The sequence below is a fragment of the Eretmochelys imbricata genome, chromosome 6 (genome assembly GCF_965152235.1).
Source record: "Eretmochelys imbricata isolate rEreImb1 chromosome 6, rEreImb1.hap1, whole genome shotgun sequence".
Classification (NCBI taxonomy): Eukaryota; Metazoa; Chordata; order Testudines; family Cheloniidae; genus Eretmochelys; species Eretmochelys imbricata.
In genome coordinates, this window is record NC_135577.1 from 33,495,546 (window position 1) to 33,517,380 (window position 21,835).

Below are 21,835 nucleotides of genomic sequence, written 5' to 3' on the forward strand. Positions count from 1 at the left end.
AGCTCACGAAAGCTTATGCTCAAATAAATTCTTTAGTTTCTAAGGTGCCACAAGTACTCCTTTTCTTTTTGCGAATACAGACTAACACAGCTGCTACTCTGAGTACTGGGTATGGTAACCGACTTAGATCAAGAGAACAAATACAGTTTGAGTAATGAAAAATAAAGATTCTCCTATACTGTCACAAGCAGCCTCAACCATGAGCTTATTTGATAATCTTCTTAGCACTAGAGGCTATTTAATCCATGTCTGTTCGTTCCCCCCCGATGAAATTGCTAAAAGGAACCAACTGGTATTAACTGGAGGAGTCACCTATTGAAAAGATGCCTGACAATCAGAGAGACAGAATGGAGACCAAACTCCTCATTTTCCATGGCCATCCTGATCCTGAAATATCTACCTCGGTGTTCAAGAGAAGGAATGCTCAAGATACACTATGAGGTATGTTAGCTCATTAGCGATACCTCAGTGCTTCTCTTACATCTCTGGTGCTCTGCTGTTATTTTCTTAGTTTGCTCAGCTTGAGTTCTGGATGTACTGTGAAACAAACAGTTAAAGAAAAGAGATATGAGAGACCAAGATAAAACTGTGTATAGTATTTGTAATGCAGAGGAAACAAGCGATACGAGATTCAAGATCAGTAGCCAGCTATTAATTCATGCTGGGGAAAAAATTGAAACAAACCAACAAAAAAAGCAGGGAGACATAATACAGAGAATTGAAGTAATTGTTTACCAGTGCTGGCTGCAATGTATAAAAGTGATGTTGGTTGTACGTAAAATTGTTTGGTGCAGTCTCGTACCCTGTGCATGAATTGTGTAACACTGAAAATTGCACAAAGTAGAGTAACAAACATTCTGGAGCTTTATCGAAGTCTTTTTAAATGACCTAGATTAACTGGAATCTGACAGCTTGTTGTGTGGGAGGTCAAAACAATTGGCAAATGACAAGCAAAGAGATCTGTAAAACAGGTGATGTGGGTTCAATACCAGGCTTCATTTGAAGTCTCTGGCATCAGCTGTTTTGGTGCCTGACACTTGGAAAACTGATGCTCTGTATAAGAGAATTAAGCCATGCCAAAGCCCTGAAATGAATATTCTGATCAGTAACTGGCCACCTGTTGACAAGGCTAGATAGATTCTATTCATTAGGGTTCATACTGAGGAGATACTGTATTAGCTGGTCAATAGGGTTCTTGGTCATAACATTGCTCTGTCTGAACTGATGTGCTTTCACTTAAAAGAGGCATGTGTCCACAGATACCATTCATGGTGAACAATTAAAGAAGTTGTTTACCACAGAACTCATGGGGATTGACTAGCGATGCAGTGAAGATTCCCCAGCCATCACCCACACAGCGCGCATTTACTCCTTTTCTACACGATAGTAATTGTGGAGATGCAACATGACATGGTTCAAATGGAGAGGTTTAATTTCAGAGCAGCACTTCCTCCCCCTACTCTCGTCTGTTTGTATAGTAGTTTAAACTTGTGCCCATTAATTTATTTCATGCAGCTTCCAGGGATCTGTGTATTGTTTTCTTAAAAAAATATTTGGTCAGCATCAAATACAGGAAACACAAGCCCCGACTGTATTACGAATAAACCACAACTTAAAATGACCAGGAAACATTCATAATTTTTAATTCACACCAGTAATAAAATTGCATTACATTTTTCATAAAATAAATGTTCCAGTTTATATACAGAAAACAGACTGTACAGAGCCCTCCCCCAGACCCCAAAAAACTCACAAACATACAGGCAATGCAGTGCTCAGCTAAGCAGGCACAACTGTACATCTAAAATTTGTAACTGCTTTGTGTTGGGGCGGGAAAAAAGTACTACAATGTATATAGTCCTTTCTGGACCAAGAATTAAAAAAATATTGCAGGCAAGCTGACAGACGCCCCTCACTGCTTGTGCGGCTGAACGTCCATCCCACAGTGCTTCAGCAAAGCAGGGTTTGTTATTGAACTTGGGACTCAAAACTTCCATTCAGCTGCCCTTCCTCATAGTCCATCTGACACAAGATCATGTTGTTCTTCAGGAAAAATTTGTCTCCCACGCAAAATCTGAAACGTTAAAAAATAAAAGGTCACACATGTCTAAATGTTAGCTGGCACTAACCAGGTGGCAGTACGCTGAGGAAAAGATGACAGAGGATTAAGTCTAGAGGTAGTGGGTGCCCAGACGGAAAGGAAAAGTTATCTTCATTATGAACTATGCTTCCCAGACTGGAATTTAGGGAGGCAGGATACAGCGGATAGGGCACTCGACTAGGAACCAGGCAACCAGAGTTCTATTTCTGGCCCTGCCACTGACCTCTAAGAGACCCAAGTCACTTCACCACGCTGTTTCCCTCTCCTACCTTTTGTCTGTGTTGTCTATTTAGACTCTAAGCTTTTTGGCGCAGAGGCTCTCTCATACTATGCATTTGAACAGTGCCTAGCACAAGGGGCCCTGATCTCTGTTGAAGCCTATAGATACTACTGTAATAATAATGCAACAGGAAAAGTGATGGAATATATCCCCAAATAGACATGAACTTTCAGAATTTACTGAAACCAGGAAGCAAACAGGGTATGTTACACAAAATGTTTGAAATGTTCTATGGTATTCAAATTTCCAGGTGAGGCAGTGTTTACACTAATTTACAGGCACCAAATGGCTATTAAGTCCTTCCTCACCCCCTTATGTACAGTGCTGAACAATAAATAGAAGTTTCTTGATGGATGGCTAGACTCAGTTAACCTTTATCTTCATGGAATGGAGCGTAAAGTTCTCTGTCTACCATGTAAATTGTTCTGTTTGTATTAAAGTTGACAGAGAGACTTGTGATATTTAACAATCTTATTTGATCATTAAGGTCAAAAACGTTGCACACAATACCTGAAAGGTACAGTTTGACAGCCACTAACCTCCTCACACCTCCTGTTTGCTATAGATGTGAAAGTTAATCTACAATTTTAGGATAATACGGTGCTCTTCATTGGTCTCCCATTCAAGGGCAGAGTCTGACTTAGCACGTGCCAATGGCATAACAAAGCAGGACACAGGCGAGACAGCCTCAGTGTCTTAAGCCAGTCCCACTACTTCAGGGCTGGTATAGGCAAAGCTGGTTGTGATGCGGATGGCCAGTTCTGAAAGGGAGATATATATGGTGCACACATGCCCAGCCAGCCAGGAACTGGCAGATATGAACTTTAAAGAGGCAAAAACATCTAGGAGTTTGAGGGAGAAATATAGGCTCTACACAACATGAAGCCCATGGAAAGAGGACAACTTTTCCTCAGCAGTGTCATGAAGCCTTGAAAACATGCCCCTACTATGCATGGTTGTACAAGGGAAATTCTCTAGTCCTGGTCTGAAATATGTTCTAGGCCTGTGATTGTCAGTGGGTAGCTAGAGACTGTAAGCCTGCTGTCAGGCTGGATAGTTTGAGTTATAAGAGGAGTGTTCATCTGTATGAGACCTACCACATCCAAGCCCCTCTAGCACCTCATACAAGTTTTCCCCTAATGGATACCTATACGTCAGCTGATGCCTTGCTTAATTTGGCAGTTGGGTATGGCGAAACCTGTGGCTTCTACAATGCCCTTAATTAGTATGGTTCATTGTGTGATTTAGCTCAGCACCCAGAGTCTCCTCTCCTAGCCTGCACCTGAAGCCCTCTTTATAGTAGTCTGAAATTCAGCGAGCTAACTTTTAACTTGTATTCCTGAAAAGAAACAAAAGCTGCTTCTTTAAGAGGAGACTCCAGTTAAAGCAGCATTGCACATATTCTCCTGAAAGTCACAGCCTCACCAATGGGTTTGCTGACTATACAAAGTCTGTTAGCTAACATTTTCCAGACTGCAACTTAAGACACAGCTGCTGACTTTCTGTTACTTAATGTTACTTAAACTGTGACCATAAAACCCAAGGAGCAGGAAAACAAAACAAAGTCACACCACCAGCACAAATGCAGTACAGTCAACAGCTGCCTCTTGCCAAATCTAGCTGGGGTCTAGAGCAGCAGCGGGAGAGCTGGAAAGCGATTCGTAGGGTGTGGTAGAGCGTGGTTCTTTGAAAATCAGGAAAAACCAGGCATTGTGGGGTCCCACGTTTGTCTCTCACAATGTGCTCAATTTACAAGACAAAGATGTTTTTCTCCAACTGCCAGCCCTGAAAACTCACCATGGACCCAGCAGGAAGCGGAGTGCTTTCCTTCTCATGCGCAACTACCAATCAAGCTTTAGCAGGCCCGCGTCACACCTAAAGCGTTTTACACCTGGGCAAACCCAGCAGTTTTCTGGAGGTTAATGTGCGAGGAGAAAGGAACCCAGCCTTCGCACGGCGTGTGCCGAACTGTTAGAAAACCCCTATCTTACTGAGCGAGTTTCATCAGAAACCAGAGAGACACACAAACACTGAACCCAGGATGCCATTTGTATAAAGTGACTTTCAGAACAGAACCCAACACGAGAAAAAGGCAGGTGAACGGCGTGAAACATCTTAGAGTACTGATGAGTCAGCAGAGTACAGTGGTAAAAAGAAGATTTAGTAGTTAGGCAACAGCTACTTACCCTTAAAAAATGCAACATGAGTGAGGCCCAAGATACATTTTAGGAATCAGAGTGTTTCTGATGTCTGTTGGAGACGATAGCAGATGGAAATATTTCATACCTAACACTATTAAATAATGTATCATTTTGCCTTTTAACCCCCCCCCCCCCCCACACACACACACACTGTGCTAAGAATGGAGCCTGGGACTCTGAAAAAGAATGGGGTAATACCAATGGATCCCAAAAAACCTACCCTGAGGACTTCGCCTGTGAGAGGCTGCTCACTATTATGAGTTTCGTCTCTGACTGGGGAGGGAGGTGCTGAATTCCTGCTAGCGCAGTCACAAAATGAATAGGTCTTCCAATGCTTTCCGGATAGCAATAAGGTATATCCTATTATTATTAATATGAAGGTATAGCATATTAAATAATAAGGTATAGCACGTTAAAGACAGAATTAGAAATAAGACTACGCACCAAAACACTGGGAAATACAGTTTGTCTGCAAGAAACTACACTCCCTGTCCAACACACCAACCACTAGATGTCACTATAACCTCAGTGGAATAACCCTATTAAACTGGGGACAGCTTGATTTATTGCAGCTGTCAGTATTAATAGGAAGGCATTCTACCCCCAAACAAATAATACCAGCTTTGTGTTTGATGCAGTGCCTTCAATTAAAGCCACCCAAACTACATACCATGTGTCTGATTCTCCTCATACATGCACTGGTGGGAGTTGGGTGCAACTCCACAGACTTCAACCAAGTTATACTGATATAAAACAAGCGTGAGAGGAAAGTCAGTCCCTGTATTTTGATATGTTCTCACAAATCTAACATGAAAGCTAGAAAGGAGGTGTGAGCATATGCATGTGTGTAAATATCACACACACACACCACCCCATATTGACAAATTCCAGAGTAATTGAATGTGATGTATCTTATTTTTAAGTAAAATATCAAGTATGTTAACTTGGCTTTGAAGTAACATGCTTTTCTCCCATTCAGTTTACTCACTCTTCTTTTCTTCCTCTTTTAAAACATGTCCCTTCACAAATAATAATTTCTGGTTCAACCAGCAGCCTAAGCAAGGAGGGGGAAGTTTTAAGAACGAACACATGCTTCAAAAAGGGAAACTATGCTGCATTTAATGCACTCAGCTTCCAAGAGGAGAGCTCAATCTTCCGACAACTACACCAAATCAAGAGAAAAGCATGCCCTAAAATCTTTGCACAACCCTCCTCCCACAATTCAGTCTTTTATAGACACCAATGAGTCAGGCTGAATCCGTAGGTCCTTTCATTGTACACTTTGATATATATTTTTCTGTGCATCTTCCAGTCAGGTACGGTACAGCCCCATTTAAAATTACCCCACAAGCAGGCCCTGTTGCTTTTGCAGGAAACTGAAGAAAGCACTTCGCAGTCTCCAAAAGGGCTTACCTAGAATATATTTCTCCTTCGTACCCTCCTCACTTCTGAGATGGTCAGAAGTCTGATTTAAGTAACTGTAAGTTAGGACCCTCTCTTGCACAAGTATTTCTATCTCTGTCTATGGGTGTTCAGCAAACAGGTTAGATGCTGAAAGATCTCAGAAGCTGTTCATTCAGTTGCATTACAACTATTTCAGAACAGCTGTCTGCTGCTTACAGTGCCTGGATCTGCAGTCCTCCCCCTGCAACCCCAATTCCTACCGGCTCCACCAGGCCCACATCCTCGAAAAGGTTGCAGGACAGACCCAGTCTATGTAGGCAACTACAAATAAGACAACCCAGCCAGCGCTAGCAGCTTCTTGGCCCCAGAGAGGTGGCAAAGATCAAGCAGATTTCCTTGGTCCGTTGGCAAAAATAAAAAAATAGTTTGTGGGGTTTTTTATTTCTGTAATAACTGTGTCCTCACCTCTGGTTGCAGAGTTGGCAGGCAAAGCAGTCCAAATGGTAAACATTATCTCTGGCCCTCATCACCATCTCAAAGGCAGGGATCAGTTTACTGCAGGCAGCGCAATTCCCGGTGGTACCAAAGAGCCTGCCAAAGAAGCACAATCATTAGAAGCCATTTTAATTAAATGGTGGAAGCACTAATTAAGTGTAATTAGCAGTATCAAATACTGTATTGCACCAATAGGAGTTGCACTATCCATTTCGGTGACCAACCAGTGTGCAGGAACTTGGGATAAAACTGCCTGGTGAGCAAATGCCGATTGTCGAGATGAAACTTCACTTGGCTTGTGAGCCTTGGGCTAATTTACTATCTAATGGAGAAAAGCATTAAAGACACTTACAGTGCTATTCTGGGGCTTTCACAATTTCAGTCAAAACAAAAACTATTTGCAGGGTTTGTTCTCTGAACATCTTGCTTCCTTCCCCACCCCACGCAGCACCCATTTGCTCTTCATTGTTGCCTTATGGAGGAATCCAAGCTGATGATAACGAGCCAGTTATAATGGGTGAAACGCAGAAGACTCATTAACTTTGCCAACTCTGGCAGGCAAAGCTGCAGCTGGAGAAAAGTCTAACTTACCTCCTGTTTTAAAGAAACACACTTCTCTAAAGACAACTGGCAATAATGTTTTACAAAGCCACTTCATACATTATGCTATGACCTCCACCCTCCTCGACCTTCCTGGGAACCAGCTAAACTTCTTACATTGAGGCACAAATACTACAGTCAACAGTTCACTTCAGCTCCCCAGTCCTTGAGGATAACCCTTCTGCACTGGAAGCTTTGCCACTGTTGTCATGGTTTTTGCCATCTCCCTTCCCAGATGTCTGCTGCTCTTACAGCTCCCACAGGGAAACTAACCAAGAGCTACGACATCATCCCCTGCAGCCCTCAGACAAGTCCCGGAAGACCCATGAGCCAGTGCCACTCCATGATGACAGGCACGACAGCACTTCTCAATTAGAGCTATAGGAACCAGTTGGGGATGCATGCAACAAACCAAAGATTTCAATCTTAAACTGTGAATAGTCAATATACACTTAGTTACTTTAAGAGAATGCATGTGATTGAATTGTTCTCAGACCTATGTGGAAGGCACCTTCTTTCAGCTGATTGTTAGTTCGGTGTGCATATACCGAAGCTGGATCTTGCTAATGCCAGTACTTGCTAGTTCCACCAGTACAAAGAGGCGAAAAGCATAGAGAGAACCGCTTGTAGTCTGGCAGAGGAACACCTAGGTCTGATTTCTCAGCCTACAATTTGCTGAACCAGTCAATGCTACTGATCACTGGACAGTAATAACTGAAGTGTGATAAGATCTTCAAGATAACCCTTTCGCTCTCAGGCTTCTTAGCAATCATGTGAGCTTGGTTTTGGCATATTAAAGTCTTACTTCTTGTGTCAGATGTTAAAAGAGACACCTATTCCTTTTCTGTTATTCTTGGCTTGAAGGCCACTGGACTGTTTTCGTTGGGAGGAGATTAGACATTTGTGTTGGACACTTAACCAAAAAAAAAAAAGGCTGTGGTACAATGGGCAAAACAGAAATAGTACCAGACGCACAGCGATGTAAAATGTAAACACTCTTGCCCTCAGACTTCACCACATTAGGGCTGGAGAGCCTGTACCACAATACACCGAGCAAAATGGCAAAGAGTTTAAATAAATCTTACAAACGAACACAACGCAAATGGCAACATATTCGGCAAGGGCAGGATGGTGGCCTGCTCTTACGATAGCAGGCGAGCCAGCCCTTCACTTTCCTGCATGGGCTCCCCACATCATGGGTTAGTGTAGGAGATAGAGAAGCAGCCTTCAGAGGGCTGCTGCTCCCAGTCCTAAAGAGGTGGTCAGGGACACTGCAAGAAAGGGCATTTTTATTATGGACCAGTAGCAGACGGAACAAGGGGGTGGTGCCAGCAGAAGCTCACAGTTCCCTCCCTGGAATGCTCCTGGGCCAGCATAGCTACAATGCCCTGGTATTCTGGATGGGGTGCCAATTTATAATCTAGCCCCAAATTGGTATTTTCTGATTCATAGTCATTTTACTTGGCAAAACAAAAGTGTCGCTATCACTCCTTGATGTAACCATCTTCCATCGTATAAATAGAATACCCTGAGTACAGTAGCAGCAGTCATTAGTTTCAATTTCTCTATTTGATAGAGAACTAGCAGATTAGGAGAACAATGACGTCTGCATTTTTAGAACATCCAAATCACAGCAAATGTTAAAAAAATGACTTAAACTAAAACAAAACCCAAGCAAAGCCGCCCAATATATTGTAAGAACAACAGTGGAAGTTAATCCTGAATTTGTTCTGTGCACAATGCCACTATTCTTGTGAGCGTAAAATATCCATTATTCATTATCACAGTTGTGCGGAGCTCAATCTAGATTAAATAAAATAAAGGGGCCCCAGACAGAGTTATTTGCATTGTTAAATGGGCATTTTTCTCCACCCTTCAAATAGGATGTTTCTCTACATGGAAATGATGGGGAAGTTTGGACAGATGTTCAATTAACTGTTTAAACAGTTAGCTTAAGAAACATGAAGATTGTATTTGGCATTGGATTCACCTGTCTCTTTTCAGGGGTTGGGGAGTAAACCAAGTGTTAAACAGCTTTTACTGTTTGCATAAGAGCTGCAGTTTATGTTTTGTCCAGCTGAAATTATGTTGCCTTTTAATGTCTACATAAATGTAGCTCCCAGTTTTTCAGTGTGCTAATCTTGTTCTCTTCCATTAAGTCCCATCTCCCTTCCCTAACATATGAACATTTCACACACATTCAAGCACTTTCAAATTTTAATCACTTTTCCGGGAACAATTTAAAGCTCTATATAGTCACTAAAATTCTCAAGTATGCCTAACGTGTAGCTCAAAGATCACAGGCTTTTTGCTGTTGGAAGAAGAGCAGATTGAGGCAAAGAAGAGATGCATTCTTCACCTAAGAATTTGTTTTTTGGCACGTCCAGCTGTCATGCTCCATACCTCCTCACTTGGCGATCACACGAGAAGAAGTCTGGGGTTTTGTTTTTTTTAATTTTGGGGGAGAACTTTCTTTCACCATCAATACATCCCACGGTTTAGTTTAAAAAGAAGCCACAAAAAAGGAAACACATACTGCACCCTCTGGATGCACTCTCCATAGTAAATCCAATCTTGTCTCACACACAGAGAAAGCTCAAGCATATCAGGAAAATATACCATAAGATCCTCAATATTCTCACTGGCATGACACCACTGGGAGAAAAAAAAGTCAGACAAGGAAGGTTTTTTAATCTCTTTTTAAAACTTTTAAAAAGTTAGAAGACAGCAATTTTTAAGTACAGATTTATTCTCTCTCATGTAACAGAAGGACCTCACCAGCTTGTAAATAAGCTTAGACTATGCAGATTTAAAATTTAACACAATTAAACTTTTACCCTGTGGTAGCAATTATGCTTAATGGCTCTTACTCTGAACTTAACCATGTCTATTGTCGTCAGCCAATCTGAAAGCAGAAGTTTAGCCAAGGACAATTTTCTGTAGTTTATAGGCACACTAAAATCCAGCTATTCTATATTCCGATTAGCTGTTGATGTCATTGTGTATAGTGAAAATTAAAGCTAATTGGCACACAGGAGCAGCAGTGAATACAAATGAATTGAGGGAAACGGGGGGAGCACTCTGTGGAAGTCCTATGTAACTGTTGGGAGGCTTCTTTTTATTTGAAGACTTAGCTGCTTGTAACAGTCATCTTCTGTACAACGTTTTGGAATTCAGCAATGCTGTGGAGGTACTTTAAACTGACTAACTATATGATAGGGGCATAATTACCCAGAGTTTACCTTTTTATTTTTTTAAAGGGTCTGAGTGAGGGACGTATAGTGGCGAGCATGTGAAAGGGAGGGACTTGTCTAAAAGTGACCGTCTCCCCCATCATTTTAAACACATTCTGTATTTCCTATTTACACTCATCCCTGATGAACAAACATTAGATTTGTACGCCTTCCATGAATCTTCCTTCTCGCCCCACTCACATTCACGTATGGTCTAAGCTATATGAGAATCTGCACATCTGTTTCGTGATCTCTAAACCTACAAACAGTATCTACAAATGGATTTCTAAATACCTAACAAGAACAAGATTGCCCTCCAGCCTGGTATTTGCAAACCAGCAGCAAGTCAGTCAGGGGCCAGAAAACTCTCCCATGAAAAGAGACTGAAAAGATTGGGGCAGTTCACTTTAGAAAAGAGACAATTATGAGGGGATAAGTGTATATAAAACACAGAATGGGATAGAAAAGGTACATTGGGAGCTTCCTTTCTCCCTGCCGTATAATATGAGAAACAAGGAGGACATTCAGTGACGTTAAAGAGGCGGCAAGTTCAAAACAGATAAAAGAAAGTACACTTTTTCCACACAAAACAATCAGATGGTGATAATTGTTGTCACAGGATGTTTTTGAGGCCATGAATTTAGTAACATTCAAGAAGGGATTGGACATTTATATGGATACCAAGAATATCCAGAGTTATAATAGTTAACACTAGCAGATTTTAGAAGAGAGTGAACCTCATGCTTAAACCAATCACTAATTACTAGGGATTATGTGGTTTCAATATGAGACCATTGCCTACCATGCTAACCAATATGGTCTCATTTTTAACTTGTACTCCTCTAGCTGTTCTGTAATCATCTGCTATTATCTTATATTTAGATGGTCATCTCTTTGGGGGCAGAGACCACCTTTGTTCTTGCTTGTACAGCACCTAGTACAACAGGGTCTATGATTAGGGCTCCTTGGTACTTCTACAATAAAAGTGATGATAATCGTTATAATAAAATTCTTGCACCTTCCTTTGAAGTATCTCATGCTGCTGCTGTCTGAGACTGGATACTGGTTTAGATGCACTCTGGGTCTGATCCAGTGTGGAAGTTCCTATGTCCATTTCTTGTACCTTGAATTCATAGTTACGAGAAAGAGAGCCTTGTTCCTACCAGTTCAAAAAACGACCTTCCAGCAAGTTGGACTTGAACAACTTACATCAGTGTTTGTTGTCAACTGCATGCGACAGAGTTCGAACACACACGTTTAATACGAGCTGACAAAATACTGAGTATGCAAATAGCTATAGAAAAAAGCTTCACAGCCACTTAATATGATACAAATGTAAAACCAATTCTAAAATGCAGGCTGCATGACATCTCTAATCTGTCTTTGTGTGGCATACAGACATAACCTACTCCTGTGTTCTGTTTCTCTTGGCTCCCACAAAAACTGCATATGGCAAAAATCAGATAGATATTGCCCCTCCCATAATCACTGCTTGGCATGTGGTAATTACCTGTTAGTGAGTGCACACTTCTCAATACAACAGAGCCAATGCTACAGGGGAAAGTTGTGTCAATTGAAGGAAAGGAACCATATTTTGACATTAATAAAGTCGGTCAAGTTGTTCTTTCATGATGGTTTCTAGTTCAGTTCCAGAGAACGCACATTTTATGCCAGAGGGTTTATTACTCATGGATAGCTAAACAGACGGAGCTGAACCTGCGTAGTATAAAAAGCCCTCTGCTTGGGTGGCCAGCTAGCCTGGAGTCTACGGGGCATAAATTTCAGGATTCCTCAAGGGCACACGTCTTCAGCTGAACAATCCATAGGAAAGGTATTTATTTTGGGTCTTTTGGTCCCTCCCTCCACATTTTAGAAAGCAAGAGATTTACACTTCGTATGAAGCTCTCCCACCTACTGTCAGAATATAAGCATCATCTTCCTCAAAAGCTCAAATCTTCCTACAGTATAACTGCACCAACCGACATTAAAACCAACCTTGGCTTTCATAGATGCTACGTAAACACACATATATGGAGCCAAGTTTTCTTAGGAGAGTTTAGAAATATTAACAGGAAAGTTGCAAGTTTGAAAGTGTTAGAGGCAGGTCAGTACATCAAAGCCTACCAGAATTAGTCCACCCCCATCAGAAGGTTTTGAAAAATAAAATTAAAATCAACTAACAAACCCAACTGCCATTTGTTATCCTGGAAAGTTCTGGTTTGTATAAGTGAAAGGCTTTCATCTCAGCTACCACATAGGAAATAATCTTTGCTGTGACAATACAAAGTGTGACAATGTGGTTGAGATGCACCATCTTTTGTACATAAAACACGGCATTTTCTTTTTCATTGTCAATCTGTCCAGGTACAAAACAGTTTAGCAACAGGGAAATCCCATGCAGAATGCCTCGAAGTGGTTAAGAATAATAAAAGTCAGTTTAACAAACTCGACACTATTATTAGGATCTTCAGTAAAACCCAAATTTAAAACACAGTCCTTTGTGGCCATGCTGCATGTATTTGTCATCTTTTTAACAGAAAGTACATTTCTGGATATAAGCGGGTTGACTGTGTCCCTTTAATAACAGATCATTGCCAAAAATATCTGCTGCTGATGCCCATATATGCCGTACATTTCTTGAAAAAATAAATAGCACCCTCCTTGGAAGGCTTCCCAGTTTATCGAGTTCTTTCTGCTGATTAATGCTCCTGAATGTAGCTTCAATGACACTGTTGACAGATTAGCTCTCCTTTTGCTGGTTTTGGCGCATACACTGGAACTTTCAAAGATTGGGCTTGAAATGTGTAACTGTGGTTTGGCCATTTGATTTGGTGCCACCATCATTACTTACACGTGGAAGTCTATTGAAAGCTAGGCATTGCTGTGCACGCTTCCTTGCCAGACAGAACTATCACATATTTTTACAAATCAAAGACTCCCTTTTTTTAATCACTAATAAAACTACTGCACATTTCCTGGATGCAATAACTTTCATCCAAAGGCATCCCTAAAGCTCTTTACTCACAAACCGAAATATAAATTGCACGTGATTGTTAACTGGGGCAGAACAAAGCAATGCTGTCCAAAAAGCTGGAGACAGGAAAAGGTGAATGTTGAAAAGGAACTTTTAGGTGGGAAGAAGGCACCACGGCTACCTAAATTGGAATTCGGTTAAGACAGAGTAAAAAACCTCTCTCTCTCTCTCTCTTTTGCAAATATGGTCTTGGGATCATTAACAACCAGATAAGCTGAAAACCCCAGTTTGAGTTCCCATTCAAAAACTGCAATAAGCGGAACACCACGCCCTTAGTCTATGCTGAGGCATTGGTTCCATACCAATTTAGGGCCTAATCAAAAGCATACTAAAAAGTCAGTGAAAAGATTCCCACAACTCCACTAAGAGCTGGATCAGACCCTTAGAGAGAAACATGCCCTCTACTGATTTACCATCATCTCTGTGCAATATTTCAGCTTCCTTTGGAGATAACCCTCATTTAAGTCCTGACCAGGACCAACTGCCTTGTTTATCAAATTGTGACAAGTTCCTAACAAGTGCTGGTATGTATGAAACATGCAGAAGTCATTTGGTCTGTTTCTGTCATACTGAGTTTCATTTTCCTCTGATTTATGTGGGTGTAATTCAGGAAGAGTTCCATTTAAGTCAATGGGATTGCACTGGTGTAAGATAGGAGAGAATCAAACGCATCTTCAGAAAGCACCCCACTGAAAATTCTGAATTAAGATGGCAGTTCCACCAAGAAACTCTGAGCAGGGCTCACAGAGACTGCTTGTGTGCTCCAAGTTGGTGGATCTTCAAATATGTCTGCGGATCAGTAAAACAACTGGTTTTTGTATTAAACAAGCAGTTTACAAAGAAGCACACTGTAAGGATTTCTATACCAGGAATAGTGGCTTCCAACAAAATTTGCCTATTCAACAGAGACAGATAAATTAAAGATGGAAAGTTAGCTATCATGACTATTAACCAAATGGTAAATACATTTATTTAGACAATAATGTATCTGGAAATACATCTGTATGTAGCTGGAGATTGACGTGGGATTACAAGGATAGCAAATTTAAACAACTCAAGATCTGATTTCATCTTTCAGAATTAAAAAAGAAAAAGGAAGTGCTTTAGGAAACATGAAGGTTAACAAATGTTCCTTTCCAAGCAAGTATCTTTTGAAAAAAATGATGAGGATATGGTCTGTAAGAGTTCCTGAAGCACTTTTGAAAGATGTCCTCAGTGACTCAGACGAAATGTATTCAGTGCAGAAAGCCCACAGCCTTATCTGACGCATTGAACGGCAGCCTGGTCCAAAGCAATGTAGGCAGGCAAAGAATATACAGAAGCAGCAGGACTCCTGCCACTGGGTTCTACCCCACTCAGAAGAGGAGAAAACATTCACACTAAAAGGAGCTAGTTCTCATGCCAGTTCCATGCACCAGTCACAGCTGTCCAGTTAACAGTGCTTCTTCCATGAAAGATCTATGCATTATGTGTATTCCTGTAGGGAGCTCCAAAGCAGGATATCACTGAACAGCCCAGAAGCCACAGTGGAGTTCTGAGGTGCACCTTCAAAAGTTTCCATTCATGAATGAGCAGAAATGCAGCTGAAGCAACGTGCAGCATGTCATCTAGTATTTCTTTAAACGCATGCACAAATAAGCACCACGGCCAATGACCGTGGAAAATGCACCCTTTGATTCACACTGGTTGGCCAGAATGCTAGGGTCTCTGGTGCCACCTACAATAACAATCCCCATTGGAAGTTAATAGATTTGTGCTCCAACAAAATGAAGGGGGAAGCAAAGTCCGCTGCTGGGAGTCGTTCACGAATCACGAGGCAGCACATTCTCAAACAGCTTGAGCTCCTCAGTGGCTCTCTACAGTTACACCACCACGTGGGCCAATATCCATTCAAAAAGGCCCTCTGTCCTTTATGTAAAGCCTATGGAACCCCAACAGAGTATGTGCACTATTCCCATCAGGTTTCATTTATCTTTCCTCTGTCCACACTTATAGATTCAAAACTGGCTTGCTTCTTAGCTTTGTAAAGACTAACATATTTAGTGTACCAAATTCCATTATTTGACACTGTTCTTCTTGGAAACCACGTAATCACAGTAAGTGGCCAGTGATTAATTCTTTTGATAGTCATTGTAATACTTTAAGTCACTGCGATGAACTTATTTAGTATAAATATAGCTGTACTGTGTTTAATTCCACTGTAGTTTAGCATTAATTCATTTCCAATTGCTGTAGAAGATGTTACTTTTTTGTCTTACCGACTAGAGTTTGGACATTGGCACCAAAGCCATTAAAGAAAGGAGTCAAAGAAGAAGGGCTTTGATAATTCTCTGTGAGTGAAGCAGAAAAATACTGGAAGTGAATTAAGGACTGAGGAGATGGTGAAGAGAAAAAAAATGTTATGGATTCAGAGATCCTGTAGGCAGAAGTGACCATTTGGAATGGAGAGCTTCTACTTGGACAGATGTGGCAAGTGACCTTCTAGGAAGAAGGCTGGCCAGGTTGGTGGGAAGGGTTTAAACAGGGAAGAGGGAGATGATGGATACACATTACAGCATAAAGGTGGCAGACAGGATATACAACAACATACATGGCCGGCAGGACAATGCTGAAAACAAAGCAGAAATGGCTGTAAGAATGGATAGAAATGAACAGAGGGAATCAAATGCTAAAGACATTAATATTAACAAGAATAATGCAGCATTATCACAAGAAAAAATCCTATTTGGTTGTCTACGAGAGCCACAGAACAAGACAATTGGAATATCAACTTGTGCTGGAAAGCTGGCACTTTGTTACATATAAAACTAGTAGAAGGGACAAGGGACAAGATTTGCAAAAAAGGTTTTCTAAAGCCAAGTCCAGATTTAGGAACCTAAGTAAGTGGACTGATTTTCAGATGGACTGAGCACCCAAACAGCTATCAATGATTTCAGCAACAGAGAATTTGGTTAGCAGTGGGCACCTCAGTAAGGCATTCAGCGCTGCTCCACATAGTGCTCTCAGAGAAGTATGAAAAAGGCATGGCTACGTATATTCTGTGATGGATGCCTGACTGACTGACGACTGGGAACGAAGTAATGCGCTAGTGTATTAAATAGCCAACCCCCGCAATGGATACCTTTCCCTCCCCTCAGCAAGAGTCAGATTTAGATCATGTGCTCAACGTCTCCATAAGTGACCTAGAACAAATAAAGAGCATGTTTACCAAGTTTTCCCATTGTAAGAAGTTAGGAGGGCTGCCTTGCACCCGGGGAAGCAAAATGAAAATGGTGGAATCTAGGAGAGAGTTAGGCAGGAAAAAATGATAAATAAAACTAGGTTTAATCAGGATAAATGCAAAGTGGTATGGTAGGAAGCTAGCAAAAGCGGAATGGTGGTTGGGAACTATGCTACCAAGAGATCTTTGATGAGAAAATGGGCCCAACTCTTTCCTGCCCTGTACATAGTAGTCATTTTACATCTGTGCTCAATAGCAATACAATGCTACCAAATCAGACTACTGCACACCCGTATTACACAGGGATGAACGGCTACACAGAGTAAAACCCAGTCAGTTGAACATGAACATGGAAATCATGCAGTAACAGAAGAGAAACACAGGGATGTATAAAATACAAGTATAATGTGTGGAACTAAATAATTCTTAGTGAATTTAAAGAAGGGTGGCATAAATGATCAGATTATTAGAAAGTAACTTACTGAAAGATTAAAAGAGAACTAAAGTAGCACAGTCTGGAAAGGGAACTTTGGAATGCAGATTTGTAACAAGAAAGAAAATCTAGGAGGGTTTTTTCAGTAGTCAAAGCGAGCACAAGCTTTTAGGGATTGAAGTTAAGAAAGGAAGAATTTAGGATAACCTAGGAAACAATTTACAAGTGAAGTCAGTTACAGACTGGATATATGTGCATATGCAACTGCCATTATTTCAGTCAGTCAATGAAAGATTAGATGGAGATGTCAAATTTTGTATCCGATAGTGATAAAAGGAGATGATCCAAAAGTCCCTTCTACCTGCAGTGGCTAAAATTCCTTATCACGGAGAAAGCCTGCATTGAACTGTTGTGAAGTAAGCTACACGTTACTCTCACCACTAACACACTGAATAGAACTGTGAAAGGGTAAAGCAAACACTAACTGACCCCATACACACCCTGGAGAGGTAGCGAGAAGTGCTGTAGTTATATTTGGCTTATAGACAGAGGCAGAGAAGTGATGTGACGCACCCAAGTTATAGAGTAAGTCCATGGCAGAGCCAATGCTTTGGTAATCACTGACATAGGTGTCATGTTAAGACAAACAGAATTAGAAGTCTGGCTCAGACCACTGCCTGCAAGAATATGCTCAGCATGGATTACCTGTAAATTCCTCAGTGGTGCTGGAGAGACCTGTGTTCAATTCCTGATTCAGCCACAGACTTCTTGTGTGACCTTGGGCCAAGTTTCAAGAATCGTAGAACGTGGATGAGACTTTCTTGCCTCACAGGGGTGTTGGATGATTGTGAGACACTCAGATATTACAGTGATGAGGGTCAGACTGACCTGGAGGCTATACGGCACTTCTTATCCTTATGACCCATCCTCGCGGTGCGCACACTCCCCGCCGTCCCCCCGTTTTACAAATGAAGTTAGAGAGAACAAAGCCCCAGCCTAACAGGATATCCCAGCAACACAAGCTCCCCTCTGCCTCCTATAAGTACCCCAGCACTTCAGTACTTCCTCCTCCTTTGGACTCCCTCATGCTCCCAGCAGCATCAGCTAGGTGCCCTCTATCCATTGTCCATGCTCTGCCAGGAGCAGGCTTTGACTGGTGTTACAAATCTTCAAAGTCCTCTCTCTTCCTATCTTCTAAAATCATCTGTACTTTCACTTCACTGTCTGCCAAATTCCCCAGTCTCTCCCTCATCTCTCTCCCCACAGAGCTCCTTGCTGTCCCTGGTCTCTCTTCCCCAAAGTCCAGCCACCTTCTGTTCCATGTTATTCTACTCTCCTCCTTCTTCAAAACCCTTGTATTCAATCCTTCCCTCCCAAGCAAATCCCACAACACTCCGCTCCACACTCCAGTCTCTCCTCCCACTCTTCAAACAGGCCTCCCATCACCTACACTTTGGGGGTGGCCTACCTATACAATTATACTTGGGTCTGTGACAGCTGAAATTCTATGGACTCTCTTGATAGCACAGGCACTTCATATAGTCTCTTGGGAGATTTAAGTGCAGAATTCATAACTAGAGGAAAGATGCTCCGATTCCACTGATGGGCTACAAGGCAAGGTTCCAGTTTTAAACACCATAACGGTTAATTACAATCAGATATTTCATGACTCCATTTCTTATTTTTAAGGAAAACTTGAAGGAAAATTTGATTTGTAAAATTGTAACCACTATAGACTCCCTAAAATATTACCCTGAATCCATTAATACTTTGATCCCAGATAGTTCAAGGGTTAAAACTATTGTCACAAATACAGCTGGTCTCTGGGCACCACAGGTTTAACAAATGTTGAATGGCTTAACAACAGTCTACTGCAGGGGTCCCAAACACATGGCCCACATGTTATTTCCTGCGGCCCACATAAGCGCTGACTCCACCGGTGGCCAAGCTCCCCTTCCCCGCTTCTTCCCCACCCCAGCGCGCCATGTCCCCGCTCCTCCGCCTACCTCCCAGCACTTCTCGCCACCAAACAGCTGTCTTAGGACTTTCCAGGAGGGAGGGGAGAGGAGCAGGGACATGGTGCGCTCAGGTGAGGAGGCGGAGAAGAGGCAGGGCCAGGGCGGGGTTTTGGGGAAGGACTTGTAATAGGGGCAGGGAGGGGGTATGCTTTTTAATCTTTTGATCATTCTCATGGCTCTTCTCTGAATCCTCTCTAATTTATCAACATCCTTCTGGAATAGTGGGCACAGAACTGAACACAGGATTTCAGCAGTGGTCACACCAGTACCAAATACAAAAATAAAGTAACCTCTCTACTCCTTCTTGAGAGTTTCCTGTTTATGCATCCTAGGATCATATTAGCTCCTTTTGGCCACAGCATTACACTGGGGGTTCATCTGCAGCTGATTACCCAGCATGATCCCCAAATCTTTTTCAGTCACTGCTTACAGGATAGGGAACTCTATCCCGGAAGTATGGCCTATATTCTTTGTTCCTAGATGTATACATTTATATTTAACTGTATTAAAAACACATATTGTTTGCCTGCACCAACTTTACCAAGTGACCCAGAATCAGTGACTCTGAATCAGTGACCTCGATTCCCTGTTCAATTACATTCCAACACCTATTAGTTAGCCAGTATTTAATGGTGCCAGGCCACTTCTATATCATTCTATCTTTTTAAACCAAAAGTGTCACCTGGTAGCAAGTCAAATGCCCTACAGCAATCTAAGAATATGATGTCAACACTTAACTTTATCAACCAAACTTGTAATGTCATCAAAAAAGATATGAAGTTAGTTTGACAGGATCTATTTTCCATAAATCCATGTTGATTTGTATCAATTACATTACCCTCCTTTCATTCTTTATCAAGTCTCATATCAGCCACTCCATTATCTTGCCCGGGATTGACATCAGGCTGACAGGCTTATAATTACCTGGGTCATCCAGTTTACTCTTTCATAAAAACTGGCATGAGTCTAGCTTTCTTTCAGTCTTCTGAAACTTCCCCAATTCTCCAAGACTTATTGAAAATCAACATTAATGGTCCACTGGCCTCCTCAGCCAGCTCTTTTAAAAATCTAAAAATCTTGGATGCACTTTAGCTGGATGGGCTGATTTAAAAATGTCTAACTTTAGCAGCTTTTGTTTAACATCCTCCAGAGATACTAGTGGAATAGAAAGAATGTCTCCACCACCATATGAGGAGAGCATATAATCTTTTTTTCCCCCAAATACAGAACAGAAATATTTATTGAACATTTCTGCCTTTTCTGCATTATTACTGACCAATACCATTGTCCGGATTCTTGTTGTTCCTAATATATTTTAAATACTCCTTACTGTCCTTAACTCTGCTGGCCATAGATTTCTCCTTGTGTCCCTCTGCTTCCTTTATCAGTTTTCTATAATTCCTAACTTCTGGTTGATAGTCATTACTATCAACTTGCCCTTTCTTCTATTTATTTTATATATTCTATACAGTGGACTTCACTTCCCCTCACTTTCGCAATAAGCTCCACTATTAGGGAAAGTACATCATAGCTATCGTCTTATTAAGACTCATTTGAGCTTCCATAGATATGTATTTACATATATCCAATCCAAAAAAAGTCACAACTCTCCTTGAGTAACAGGTTTTATTTGCTACAAATGCACCTGGGTGAAGGTAGCTCTACCTGGAAGAAGAGTCACTGCTGGTCACTATAAAATTTCCTGAAGGAAAACAATTGTTTAAAAAACTGATCTCTTATTTTGACACACTGTTTTGCTTTGTTGTGTCACCAAGGAGCCTCATTTGTGGTAGGGGGGAGCCTACAGAAAATAGTTAAATGTCTATTTAAAAGCTGCCATTGAAAGGCAAATGGGACAGACACTCAGCAGTTGTGTATTCACATAGCACTGAAGTCAGAGAAGCTATTTCAGTTTGCACCAGCTGATGATCTGCCCCTACATTTTAAAAACAAACACTCCTTTCTTTTGTAAGCTCGTAATTAAAAAAAATACCATAAAGCATGCCCTCCCCTCACTATCAAGCCTTACACATATAGTTGATCCAACTGCTTAATACAGCAAACAAAAGGCGTCCTTAAAAAGGAGAAAGCTATGGATCTTGTACTCAATTTAACTACTAGGCAATGCTAAAAATTGTGCACATGGATATTTACACAGTACAAGTTTAGGAAAAATAAACAGCTGGTGGTGAACTGGGAGTTTATAGGAAGAACCCCCAGAATATGCCTGTATTTACCTCAAGTAATCTCTGCGGCAGAGAATGAGATTTGCTTTTGTGTAAAGAGTTGATCCAACCTCTCCAAGACGGCAGTCACAGCAGGCACATTTTAGACAATCTTCATGCCAATATTTATCCAAGGCCTTCAGAAGGTAGCGGTCCTTGATCTTTCGGTTGCAGCCAGCACAGCCTTTCTGTTTCCCTTTTGGTTGTACAGATAACATCGGCACACCTACAAACAAAAACAAGCCATTAAAATTCATGAGACATTTGCAGATGGTCAAATATTTTAAGCAAAATTGCTTTCCCGCACTGTTGGTGACTTTCAATGCTGCAGGTTTGGGGGAGATCATGTTCTCAACAGCTTTCGGCAGCAGTGATCAAAGGAACAGGTTTTGTCTTGGGAGGGATGTTCACCTGCAAGGATGCGATAGTTGTTTCCCAAACGATAAACTGACCTCAGCACCAAGCTCTGGGTTTAAAATCCTCCAGCAAATAAATTGGTTGCAATTTCAACATTTTTCTTTTTCTTAATTACCATTAACAGGTAATTAACGAGACAAAGGCAATCATGAAGATTTTAATGGCACATATACC

General features: G+C 41.3%; 1 protein-coding gene across 1 annotated transcript; it reads right to left on the reverse strand.

Annotated features, from left to right (window-relative positions):
• Nucleotides 1-1,968: 1,968 nt before the first annotated feature.
• LMO1 (LIM domain only 1) lies at nt 1,969-21,462 on the reverse strand. Its single transcript, XM_077820077.1, has 3 exons — nt 21,257-21,462; nt 6,452-6,577; nt 1,969-2,074 (listed from the first exon to the last, which is right to left on the reverse strand). Exons 1-3 carry the CDS (start codon nt 21,460-21,462, stop codon nt 1,969-1,971), a joined length of 438 nt encoding a protein of 145 aa, XP_077676203.1.
• Nucleotides 21,463-21,835: the final 373 nt, after the last annotated feature.